The following is a 13,068-nucleotide window of genomic DNA, read 5'->3' as shown; positions in this document are numbered from 1 at the left end:
AGCCCTCCAATGTCCCATCGCACTCTGGTAGTTCCAAAGCTAATCAAGTTCCCATCCATGCTCGTCGGAATTCCACACTCGTCCATCCTCGATCTCTTCTCACAGTGCCAGGGCTCCATACTCTGGTACCCTCATCGTTCAACACAGGCTCCATAGGAGGAACAACAATCCAATGGCTTGTTGCACTGCGCTTTCTGGCCTGGTCCGTTAGAAGGCCGCCCTACTTCATCCATGGGTGGCTTAGTAGTAGCACTGTTTCTGTTGTTGCCGGAGTTGAGGTCCATTCCCGTTCATCCCTTTGGTTTCAAGCATGTGGATCTCTTCCACCATAGGCTTCCATAGTCGCACCCGGGCATTAATGAACCAGTTGGAGACCTGCATGAAGGTGAAGCACCGGCGCAAGCAACATATTAGGCACTGAAAAATAAAAATCATTTGAAACACCATAAAAAAGAATCCTTCCATATCCTCCACCATGCAGCAGCGGTAGGGGATGCTGCATGGTTACTACGTATGCACGATGGTGCAAAACCGATAACTTAAAAATAATAAGCAAATTATATTATGCAAATTATATCAGTTGGATTAATAAATTTAAAGCTGCCAATCCTGCCAGGTGGACCAATCACCATTGCGGCCATGAGAAAGCCAAACGGCGAAGGCCTCAGAAATCCAGGCTCTATCAGATCACGAGTCACAGAGCTGGACAGTCTGCCAAGGTCTTCCCCCCTTGTAAAGTAGCAGTGCGTGTGGCATGAGTTCACATCGAAACAGTGTTCTACTATTTCGTGGGGAAATGGTGTGAGCACTGGGAACCAGAGCCCTGCTCTCACGCATGCAAGTCTCATCGTGTGTCAGCTTTATCACATGGAGTTAAATGAGTCAATTTTTGACGTGCGCCAAAGCAGACTGTCAGAGTCCACAAAGAGTCAAAATTTGACTCCTACAAGCTGACTCTTCACGATGCGATGTGAATTACACCAGCTTAACAACAGGTATGGGTCGGACTGACAGCAGTTCCCAGTTACAAACTAGGTCTTTTTTTTGACCCATTAAAGCTGCAGGCCAATCATTCTGGAAATCATGGAAAGAATGGCGTCCTCTACAAATTAGGTCATGGTCAAAAAGTGGCACATTTACTGCCATGAATAGAGGATAGGTCCTACAAGCTGTGCCAGGGTGACCCGCAATACCCAGGTCGATTCAAAAACCTAGTTCAGCATAGGGTGGATCAAAACCAAATACTATGCAGCTATGGCCAAATACTGTGGGTCAATGGTGGTTGGCCCACACAGTGGGGAGCAGCTAAGTTAGAATTCCATCAATACTGACAGAAAATAAGTATCTTAATTATTGGTCCCAAATGACCACTTGGGCCCTGCTGTACACAATCAGAGAGTCAGCTGCATGATAGAGGAAAACAGACATTTGACTCAGCCTGACTTCGATCCAAACTTCGAAAGTTCCAGGCCAAATTTACAAGATCCAACCTGTTTCCCATTGGATTAAAACTTAGATCTGCACTGAGAATAGACCACCCCTCCCAACTCAGGCCCATTCCAAGATTTGGTTGCAGGTGACATCATTGGAGGGATCCATTCATCTTTCCCCTCCTAATGGCATAATATCACACACAAGAGAATGAAAGATGGGGTCTGAGAAAGTTACCTGGTTCCGTGACAGGCCAGTTTGGGTCGCTAACATGTGCTTGTCCGTATCAGTCGGATACCTGGAGACACCAAACATGCATGAGTAGTCCCTTTCCCACCCAAAACACCATGCATGCATTGATTGACAGTAATAATATATGTACCAACAGAAGGCAGCAGTAGAAAAAAAAATTAAAGATTTACACAACTATGAGATACAAACATATGGAGTCAAAAAGTGCGGCTTGACTCACGGATGAAGGAAATGGTCGAACAACCAGGCCCTCAAAACAGCCACAGCACGCTCAGGTAGGCCTCTCTGAGGTCTCCACACCGGCTGGTTCCGATCCATAAAGCCTAAGCTGTTCTCACCTGCCTTTTGTTTCCGGAGGCTCTGGTCGACGTATTTTAGCTTCGGGGACATCGTTGCTTCACCTCTACTGGAACTCGGTGATTTGATGAACTCCTCTCCCAGCACTTTGCTGATGTGCCGGAGCTGATCAGATATAGCATTTTTTATGCACCTGAAGTGCTTCGAGACAGCCCTGAGGGCTAACGAAGTGTAGGGCGTAGCAGAGCTGAGGCCTGCTACAGATTCGAACGCGGAGACCACCATTTGCATTTGCTGGTGGTACTGCTTGTACCTTCTGCATACCTTCACAAATAAGTGAGCTTAGGCCGGTTAGAATTCTAAATAAATTGCATCAACTGATTGCGATACATAGGGCAGCTGAAGATAACAATAATGGTGGACATGAGAAAGAGAGGGAGGGAGAGAGATCAGCAACTCCACTAAATACGCAGGAACACTCGAAAATATAAATAACTGAAACACCATATTGGTTTACACCGGCGACATGAGATATGGATCTCATACTATCAAATAAAAACAACTAAAAATTCCAATCAACAACTATAGAGCTGTCATGAACTGAATGGCAACCATACATGACACAGTTTACCAGTAGAGCAAGATATTTTTAAACACATTTAGTCCTCTTGCATAAACTGCAACGGCCTGCTAGCTGATCAATCAAGAGTTCCTTTATTAGGAAGATTCAATCAAACTCCAATGCCTGATAGGCATCTTTAGATGGAAAGTTCGCTGGTTCTTCAAAGTATTGCATGCAATGTGTTCATGATACAATTAAAACCATATAATCACAAATATTATCACCTTAAAAAAAATCATAACTATGATAAGAAAGTCTATATTGATTAGCAATAGAAGCATTTGGGAGGCTTTATCACTGAAGAGTGATTAATATAAACAAACATGAATGCATAGAAATCTAACAATAACCAATAATCATTATGATTCATCATATATTAATTTTTTTAAACAAAACAGTAAAAGGCTACCTCACATTTAATCTCTACCATAAGTCATCAATGCTTTTCGCTCATTCATGACTCTTAGAGAGCAAATTTTCATTCACAGCTTGAATCAATATTCAGAACCTCCATCCAGCATAAATTCTCCTTCGAAGGACTTCCAAATACCTAATCTTCCTAATCTTCCACGACAAGTGTGTCTAGTCTACATTGCAGATGACCATATTCTGCCAATTAGTTCTACATCAATTTCACCTTCATTATGCAATTCATAAGCTTACATCACTAGGGTTTGCCTTTTTTTTCCTTTTTCAATTTTCAGTGTAAACAACAGCCACCCTCTATTACAATTCTCATGTCTATTTCTGTCTTTCCCTCTTCTCCATGCAACCAAATCATCATTCTGGTCACATTTAATCTCTACCATAAGTCATCAATGCTTTTCGCTCATTCATGACTCTTAGAGAGCAAATTTTCATTCACAGCTTGAATCAATATTCAGAACCTCCATCCAGCATAAATTCTCCTTCGAAGGACTTCCAAATACCTAATCTTCCTAATCTTCCACGACAAGTGTGTCTAGTCTACATTGCAGATGACCATATTCTGCCAATTAGTTCTACATCAATTTCACCTTCATTAATGCAATTCATAAGCTTACATCACTAGGGTTTGCCTTTTTTTTTCCTTTTTCAATTTTCAGTGTAAACAACAGCCACCCTCTATTACAATTCTCATGTCTATTTCTGTCTTTCCCTCTTCTCCATGCAACCAAATCATCATTCTGGACTCGGCCATGCCCACCTTAAAAACAAACAAAATTTCCAAGCATGCTCTACCAGAAACTTGTACTAACCATTCCATTTAAAATGCACAATGAATTTCTTAAGGCATGTAGTTAGAATAAATAAATAAACTAGGGAAAATTAACTAGAAGAAATACATATTATCATGAGAAGGGGAGAGTTGCTATACAGACGCATACTCTTCTATCCTTATCAGATTCATCGGTGCCTGAAAACAGACGGAAATCAATGTTTGAAATTCTCACCCTCTAATAAAAAGATATCACACAATAAAGAGTGTTACATATTACAAGCCTTTGGATCACAGGGTAAATCATCCTGATGATGCCAATCAACCTGACGCCATGGAAATTTAGCAACAACAAACAATATTGGTGAATAAAACTTACCATCTCAAATAACTGCATTTTATTTAAGAGAGCTTTACTACAAGACATCTTAAGAGATTTGAATTGGTAATTTAATTTTTCACTTCTACAAAAGAACCAGAATCAGTCATGAGATTGAAAACATTTATGAGACCAGTACATCAAGTAAAATGTTTCAAGAGCGCCCATAAAGAGTTATGCAAATCTGGTTTGACTACAATAGGAACAATCTACTTTATTGAATGATAGCCCTCCATAACAAGCTTTTTTTTAATGTGTTCAATTTTCACCACCCACCCACCCCCTTCTTCTTTTTTTTGCCCAAAAAAGCAGACACTATCATCCCTGGTAAATCTTCCATGAGTCATTCCATAACAAATATTAGATGATTGTGGATTCAATGTAATACATAATAAAACAAAATCTTAAATGTGATACATAGATAGCCAAACAAGCATGGCTTCATATTTTTCATTTTTGTTACCAGCTATACAAAGGAAAATACTCATTTAACCTGGAGTAAAAATCATTTACCAAACTCATTTAACACTTATTATAGCATATTCTTGCTGAAATATTTCTCACACCATAGGGGTAAAAAATTTGAACTCATAAAATATTAAACAAATTATCATTTCAATTACTAAACCATACAACAGAATATACCCAGCATTCACATGTTATTACATAGTATAGAATTCAAATCAGTGTTTCATTTTTGTGTGGTTTGACTGGTCTCAAGTGCAATTTCACCATATCAGAAGAATTTGTGCTTAGTTCATCAACTTGCATCAGATATGCTAGGTTATTTACTTATTTCTCTGGTTACTTCAAAGAGCAAGCATAAATGACAGAAACAGTAATCTGCCTTTATGCGGTCCCACAATTTACCACGTGAAATATTCTGTTAAATTTCATGAAAAGCCAATTTGAAAATCTATAATTCTTAGTCTATTATGATGCATTTTATATGGAGACACAAAATGGACGAACATAAAAACAAATTCCATCTGAAGATGGCATCTATGCTTGCTAGAAATGTCCTAAAATAGAGAATTTCCTTCACAAATTTTGCTTCAGAAGAGTGCCTTAGCCTGCAAATTCACTTCTCTTGAGTTAAACTCTTAAACTAATCAGTCCTAGTCCTAGAAAATCATTTCAGTCAGCAGTTTTGATCACTAAAGAACGTCAACTACTCTTTTAACCTTCTCTGGAAGCATGGACAATTTAACTGACACTGTCATAATCCTAAAAATGAAACGTCATGTTTCCAGTGATGTTTCCAATGAACAGGAAAGTCAGTGTGACTGTATGGTACCATAAATGCAGCTTTGACTTTGAACACTTCTTTTGATTTTCTAATATTGCCAAAGGTTATCCATACGGCCCAAAAAAAAAAGCCTAAAGATATTATTTAATAATCACGAAGATGCATTGACAGAATCCGATTTATTGTTTACAATACAGGAAAACTAGCATCTCATTTACTACAGTTGTAGTGCAAAATAAATTGTAAGCTCTCCAATTTTGTCAACTTTGGAAAACTTAGCTTCTGGTGATGATTTCCTTAGTTTCTACATTTAAAACTTGATTATTTTGCAGTTGCTACTCTGATTCAACATGAAGCATCGTAATTAATGATGAATTCACGCTTCTATCAATGCTCTTCGCTCAATCCTTTCAGTATGAATCATGTTCACTATGCTTAAGATAGGCTCCATGGATAAGAAGATATAAATCTACATGTGCCATTCTGCTCCATCTATAAGAACATCGTCTGTCTCAAAGAAGGCATGCTTATATATTTCCAAGCAACAATAACATGATGTGTCCTCTCGCCAAAAGGTCTTCATGACCAAGAAATTCCAGTCTAAAGTGATAATATTTTTTAAGAAAAGCCAATATCAAGGACAACATTACGTGTCACCACCTAACAAAATGCATGTGTGCATGCGTTAAGGTTGCATCACAATTTCTAGTTAGAGATATATTGAGTAATAATTGAAACACCAAAGCCATTTTCTTGACACAAAAAGTGGGCTGCATCAGTGACAAATTTGAAAAGGTTCACATATTATTATGGCGGATAAACATTGCAGCTTTGTTCTCTTTGAAAATGGAAATGCCACAAGTGTAGTGCTGAGCAATAACAGCCAACTGACCCGGAGTTGCACTACCATCCTTTTAATAATGGTATTACAGGAAGGTAAGGGCAACTTCATTTTCAAATCTGATGGAGCTCATGGATGAGAATGAGAAGGCAAAAATTTCTATTTGCTCGAATGCTTCTGAGTGCATATTTCTACTAACTTGAACACTGAAGATTGGAGCTAGTTGGGAAATTAATCCAAATAACTTTGAAACAGTTCTCTAAAAATTGTTTCAGAATTTGACTGAAGGGTTAAGGAGACTCGCATGTTTTCCAAAAAAAACTTTTGAAAAGCCTAATTCTAAAAATGAAGGTGGCGGTGCATAAGCAGATTGTATGCAGCATGAGAGAAGTTAATGATTATAAATCAAGGAGTTTGAGAGCTTGCAACAGACTAAAAGTTTTTAAGATAACAAGGAACACATATAAGATAGCAGCAAGAAAAACTAGAGGACTATGACCAGTAGATAGCACTAAAAACCAAATTAGCAAATTGCTGCTCTCTATTCATCAAACTGACAAATTAAAGCCAATAATGAATTAAGTGGGTTGTCAAGAACCTTATTGTCTGGGTGCACAAGACGTAACATATGAAAATCTTATTTTCCAGATGAAGGTAACTCGCATGCCCTTCTGAAAGTAAACCTTTATTTTCTAAAATTTTCATAACCCAACTTAGAAAAAAATTAGGGCATATGCATGCTTTAACACCTGTAGAAATCCAAACCCGTAGATTGTCAACATACATCCTACAGAAAATGCCCCAGCTCTCCATTAAAGTGGCCATGGTTTTAAATAAAATAAAAAGGGCATGTTGAAGAATTAAGAAAATTGCAGGAATCAAATAATTTAACAGCACATCATAGAATACAAATGGCCACTAGTAATGCATCTTACATTTATGGTTGTACTTGAAATCACCAAGTCCATATATCACTCACTAAAATTTAACATGATTTTCTATTCTTAATTTCTTTTCGTCTTCGTAAAATCAGGAGAGCCTGCCAACCAATTTAACACTGTATTCATCAAACATCATCAGACATTTCAAACTTCTGGGAAAGAATTGACTCAAAATTACAGGTCGTCTATTAGTTTACAAGAGATGGAAGAGAAGGAAAAAAAGTGCGTGTATCAATTAGTTTTGAAAAAGTTTTTGATCCCTAGTATTGCTACAAGATTGCTTGTGTCCTCTCCACAAAGACAACTTGCGTGTCAACTCAACCTTAAAGATCAAGTAAAAGATTGAAAGTGTAGTAGTGGTGGTCATCAAAGTGTGAACCAAAAAGGTTCAGATCAATCAACTATATGATGCTTTGTCAACTAAGGTATCCCAAAGATGACCATTTCAATTGAGCAACAGCAATCTGCCCACTCATATCCTTCTTCAAAAGAGAGAGACGAATAGATATAAGGAAAAAAAATCATCTGCCACAGCAGATCAATGGAATCGGAACGACCACTACAGAAAATGCTATGTGCAGTGCTACAAGGAATCGAATGATATCAAGGAGCATAAAAGTCACTGATTTGACATGCAAAAAAGTTGAGCTTACTTCTAAAAGACAATTCGACCAAGAAATTGACAAGCAGCAGCATGTAGCAGATATAAAAGACAATTTGACTAAGAAATTAACAGGAAGTAGCATGTAGCAGATAATAGCAATCGATACACATAATGCAAGCAATAATATCTGACATAAAACTAACCTCTTCGAGCATGTACAAGAGCTTCGCTTTCTTCTGCTGCATCTCGGGGCGATGAATTTGAGACGCCTCGCCGCTCACACCAGCTTCCGTCGAGGAACTATGAAAGGTGGACGACGACGCCGCCGAACACCCTCCCCTTGCGCTGTTCTCTTTCTCGCCGGCCACCACATCATCACAATTGGCACCCGCAGCCCCACAACACCTGCCACCCACATGACACTGCTTCACAGCGCTACAAAATTCATCCAGCAGCTGCTGAGCCGGCTTCAAGAACTTGGAGCTCTTCAGAATGGTCGCGTATCCCGTGAAAGGCCCGAGCGGCCCCGCGGCCCTACGAGCATCCGCCACCGGCGAGCTGACGGTACCTTGAAGCGAGTCCCCATAACCTCTATCACCGATCGAGAACCTGGGGTACGGGCAGGATTCCCCGGCTCCGCTCGCCCTCGAGCTCGGCAGTCCAAAACTCTCTTGCAGCTGAGCCACATGGAGCTCCGACGCCGGGTTCGACGAGAGGGTCAACGATAGACCTTGCGCCCCACCCTCACTCCCAACGGTAGCAAATCCCTCTTCAACTTTGCCCCGTGCAAACCCTCCTTGCCCATTCCACTGCGGAGGCTGGCGGCTCACCCACACCGTGTTCGGCTGCTCGCCGTAGCTCGGCAGAAGCAGCAATTCGTTTCCACTCTCGACCCACGAGCACGGCTGACCGGGCTCGCGAACGGAGGGCAGTTCCAGGCCATGGTCGCCCACGGAAGTGACCACCTCTTGGAGAGTGGAATGGTGAAATTGAGAAGAGGGAAAGTGCAAGTCCCCGCACTGCTGTTCGTGGTTCTCTTGGCTTGAAAGCTCCGTGGATGCCTCCTGGTAAAACCCGGAGAAGCCGGGCTTGAAGTGGCAAGCACCGGGCGAAGCCAAACTGCCTGTCATCGGAGCCGGGCTCGTAACAATCCACTCGGAGCTCGTCTGCTGCGCTCGCCAGACGCACGGGCCCCGGGGATCACCGGCACGGGCGAGATTGCCCGACGCTTCATGAAAGCTGGACGGCGACGGGTTGGTAATCGAGGTTTCGGCGCCGGCCAGCGGTAAATTTTGTATGTGGGCCGACGATGAGAACAAGGCCGGGTCGTAGACGTCCCGGACCTGGACGAGATCGGGGATCGGGTCGATGTGCTGGACCCGGAGCTTGTCCCGGCGGCTCTGCTGAGCGACGTGGGGTTCCGGTTCGGTCCTGAAGCTGTTCATCCCCAGAAGCGAATTTTGCGAGCCCTGCATCCTCCTCCGAGATTCTCTTCTCTCTACCACCACCACCAGCAGCAGCAGCAGCAGGTTTTCTGGTGCCTCGCGATAATTTTAGTTGATGGAGACATCATTTTCTTTCATTTCTTTCTCCTGTAAAAACCAGGATCGGATTGCTCAGCGAACATACAACGCGCATATGCAAACAAGCAGCAAACAAAGCAGTATAGCAAAGGAGCAAGAGGAGTTGCCAGGATTTTGAAGCAAGGAGAGAAGATGAATCACCGGAGAGAAAGAGAGAGAAAGAGAGAGAAGCGAAGAGCAAAGGCGTGAAAGCTATATCCCTTACTGAGACCTACCTCACGACACCGCTTAAAATGTACAAAATAACTCCCTTCTGGGGCCTTCACAGTCTCCATCCATTCCTCCCTGTCTATATTCTTCTATAATTAGCGAAAAAGTAAACTTGTCCCGTATTTCTCTTATTTATGTATATCATACCTGATGCATGCAAAAATATTTAGGAGGAAAGGTTTTCTTCCGATGGTTTCTTTTTATCTTTTTGGCTTTTGCTTCGGTAGAGGAAGGGGAATGCTACGAAATGGGTAAACAACACGAACCAGAGAACAAAGCGCGGAGAATAAACCGCTTTTTTGAAAGACGAAAAGGTATCCCAAAAGGAAAAATAAAGGAGCCCCAAAGTTTACGACCCACCGCACAAAAATATTCTCTCTCTTCCTCCCCAGCCCCAAATACTATTCACAAAACCGTTACTTAATGCCGTTAAGTCTCCGTTCAAAGACGCGGTAGGTTATTATTATTATTATTATCATTATTACTATTATTTCTCTCGAGAATCACAATATTGGACGAATCGACGGGCAAAGATTGCGATCTACGAAATCCGATCTCCGCATTTCGAGAAACTTAACGAAATAAATAAATAAATAAATAAATAAATCGGCGATCTTTTCCCCCTTACCTACTGAGCACATTCGTCGGGACGAGGGGTCCTCCGAATCGCCGCGGCAGCCGATTCCTCGGCCAGGTTTCGTCGGAGAGTTACGGCGTCCGTCGCCTCCGGCGTTATCTTAACGGCGCAAGAGGACGATCGCCCCACTAGGAACGGAGAGACAGCTCAAAGACGACCTGAGAAAACTTTCGCCCTCTTTTTTTTGGTACAGAAAAAATCTCGCACTCTTTCTCCGTCCTCGCTTATGAAGGCCGGGAGCAAAGCGGAAGCGCTTCCGAAAGGGACACGTCAGGATGGGTTAATTACGGCTCGTGCCACTGGCTGTTTACGGGAAGAAGGAAACGGAAGTCATCCCTCGGAGCTTGCTCAATTAACGGAACTGCCACCGTTCGGTGCCTTGGTGGCAGTTTGGACTGACGTGGCGTTCTTCGATTGGATGGTTCGAAGCGGTCCTCGGTGGGAGAGGGAGGGAGAGGAGGCCGTACTCTCCTTGGGAGAAGGTGACGTCAGACCTGGCGCCGGGATTACCGGGGCGGTCACCAGACCCCAGGCGGGGGGCGGACCTTGCTGTTTCCTCCGGCTACCGCCAGATCTTTTGCTTGGGGCGGGAATGGTTTTACCGATTACCGATAACCCCTCAGATGTCAGACCTGTTTGCACGTACGGCCCCGCTCGGATTTATCTCCCATCTTTTTTTTTTTTATTTTTATTTTTTATTAATATAATATTTATTAAAATCGGTAAAAATAAATAACTTAAATGACATGTCCGAAAGACCCAACTTCAGCGACGTAAGCAAATATTAATTTTTATTAAAAATAGTATTTTATTTAAATAAAAATATTTTGAGAAAATTAAGAAAAACCCAACGACGAGAGAGAGAATAAGTGGAATTTTATATGTACTTTGAAATAAAGAGTACATATATTCGCCCTTTAGAATGGGGCTTCATGTGATTCGGTTATAGGCGTACCCATTAAATTACAATAGATTAAAATTAAATTACAACATGATCTTGATCTACAAGTTGCTAGGTTTTTCTAAAGGTATTTCCAACCAGGTTTCAATGACATCAATTCCGTTACGTAGCATGAAGACTGGGCAAACAATTAACGGTCGTCAGTTTAGGCTGCAGGCCCGGTCTCTATTAGTACTTAAGAAATTAGGATCACCTGCAGATAAATTCAGAAATCTCCAGAAAGTAGGACGCTGGAATAGCTCGGAAATCGTGAAAAATTGGGGAATTAGAGTTAAATTGGGATGCTGTGGGATTGGGGGAAAGAAGGGGGAGAGATAATTGCATTAAATTGAGAGAGAGAGAGAGAGAGAGAGAGAGAGGGGGGGGTGCAATGATTAGGGTCTGGGCCTCGGAATGTGAGCCGTGTGATTTAAAGTTAAAGGGGGGAGATCCTGCTGCTACAGCAGAGTCTGTGATCTGACATCCAACTATGTCCGTGCATTGAATGAACCCATCACCATCACAAGTCGATTGGACGGTCGAGATTGGAGGCCTCCCTTTTAATGCGAGGTCGCTTGTCGCGACCCTTTTTGGTGCGGGGGTTCAACTTTGTCGCCGTCCAATCTTGATTTGACGGCTGTGATCTTATGCGTGCTGTCCGCTTGACCATCGGCGGTGGGGCACGGTCAGGTGGTCTTCTTGGGGTCGTATAGCGTTAAACGGTCCAGCGAATGGGGACGGGGTACGGTGGAGCAGCATTTAGTTCAGATTACTCGCATCCATTCTGCTCGCTCTCTCTCTCTCTCTCAATCCTGCTGCCGTGGGAGTCAGTTAAGATGGAAGGTTTTTTTTTTATTCTTCTTTTGCTGGGAATACCTGAACTCAGATCTGACCAAGTCTGTCTTGGTGTTTTGTTTTACTCGCTTGGAAAAGAATTGTGCTTGGCGAGCTCAGTGGAATCCGCAAAAGTGATTCAATCTCAGGTTTATAACTTCAACAGTGTCTAAACTCGGAATGTGGTCAGAAATTTTAGTCTACAACGAACAGAACAGTTAATCGGATCGTCGTTTTACTGTCTATCCTTTTAGAAAAAAATTTTAAACTCGGCCTGTATCAGTTCCTCCACTACTGTACCATCTTCTTTTTTTTTTTAACTCTAATAATAATGCTAATGCGAGATTAGCGCAAGCAGCCGATGAAATATATATATATATATATATTCTATATGCATTAAGATTTACCGTATAATTAGTTGATTTCCAAATTATGGCATCTAAAGCATCCCATCTTTTAAATAAGAATAGCAATAATGTGCGGATTATCTTTGCATTTTTGATTTGTTAATAGAAAAAATAGATTTAGATTGGCAGAATTTTGATCTATCGTATATCTGATCCAGGTCTTACAACTCGAGGATATTTTATAAAGTTAGAATCTAGCAGTAAATCGATGCTCCAAGGGCTTTATCACTGCAATTGAAGAGATTAACATTGGCCTGAGTACATTGCTGGTACGTTGTACATGTACTTATAAAACAAGATGTTGTGATACAGTCAAGTGTACCAATTTAATGAACGCATGCATGGTTAAAAAATTCTAGATCCGGCCATATCTTTAGGTTCCTACCCCCTTAATCCCCACCATATTTGATTCTCCTACCTGGTTATTATATTCACATTATCTAATCTATTCAGAGGACGAGTTCGGATGATGGGAATTTCGCCATTTAATTATTATAGAAAACTGAAGCTTTTTTAACTCCATCATGGTGGCCATTCATGCAGCTATTTTTAAAAGCAAAAAACAAACTCAGAACGGAAATGCCTTCAACTTTTGAAGTAGAATAGTAAAAGATTACTTCTCTAATGGAAAACTGATGACGTG

At 41.5% G+C, this 13,068-nt stretch overlaps 1 protein-coding gene across 1 annotated transcript; it reads right to left on the bottom strand.

The window, feature by feature from the left end:
* Window positions 1-208: 208 nt before the first annotated feature.
* On the bottom strand, window positions 209-9,602 carry LOC120104869 (BEL1-like homeodomain protein 4). The gene is made up of 4 exons (XM_039116755.1): window positions 8,018-9,602; window positions 1,904-2,304; window positions 1,669-1,729; window positions 209-375 (listed from the first exon to the last, which is right to left on the bottom strand). The coding sequence occupies exons 1-4, from the start codon at window positions 9,287-9,289 to the stop codon at window positions 241-243; spliced, it is 1,869 nt and encodes a 622-aa protein (XP_038972683.1). The 5' UTR covers window positions 9,290-9,602; the 3' UTR covers window positions 209-240.
* Window positions 9,603-13,068: the final 3,466 nt, after the last annotated feature.

The sequence above is a fragment of the Phoenix dactylifera genome, unplaced genomic scaffold (genome assembly GCF_009389715.1).
Source record: "Phoenix dactylifera cultivar Barhee BC4 unplaced genomic scaffold, palm_55x_up_171113_PBpolish2nd_filt_p 000133F, whole genome shotgun sequence".
NCBI classification, from domain to species: domain Eukaryota; kingdom Viridiplantae; phylum Streptophyta; class Magnoliopsida; order Arecales; family Arecaceae; genus Phoenix; species Phoenix dactylifera.
The sequence above is the reverse complement of the archived record's forward strand: the minus strand, read 5'-3'. Positions and strand labels throughout refer to the sequence as shown.

Coding starts and splice junctions, on each gene's coding strand:
- LOC120104869 (XM_039116755.1), bottom strand. CDS start 9,289: ATGCAGGGCTCGCAAAATTCGCTTCTGGGGATGAACAGCTTCAGGACC. Junction 2,305..8,017: donor TCTTGTACATGCTCGAAGAG/GTTAGTTTTATG, acceptor TTATTTGTGAAG/GTATGCAGAAGGTACAAGCA. Junction 376..1,668: donor CTGGCCTGTCACGGAACCAG/GTAACTTTCTCA, acceptor ACCTTCATGCAG/GTCTCCAACTGGTTCATTAA.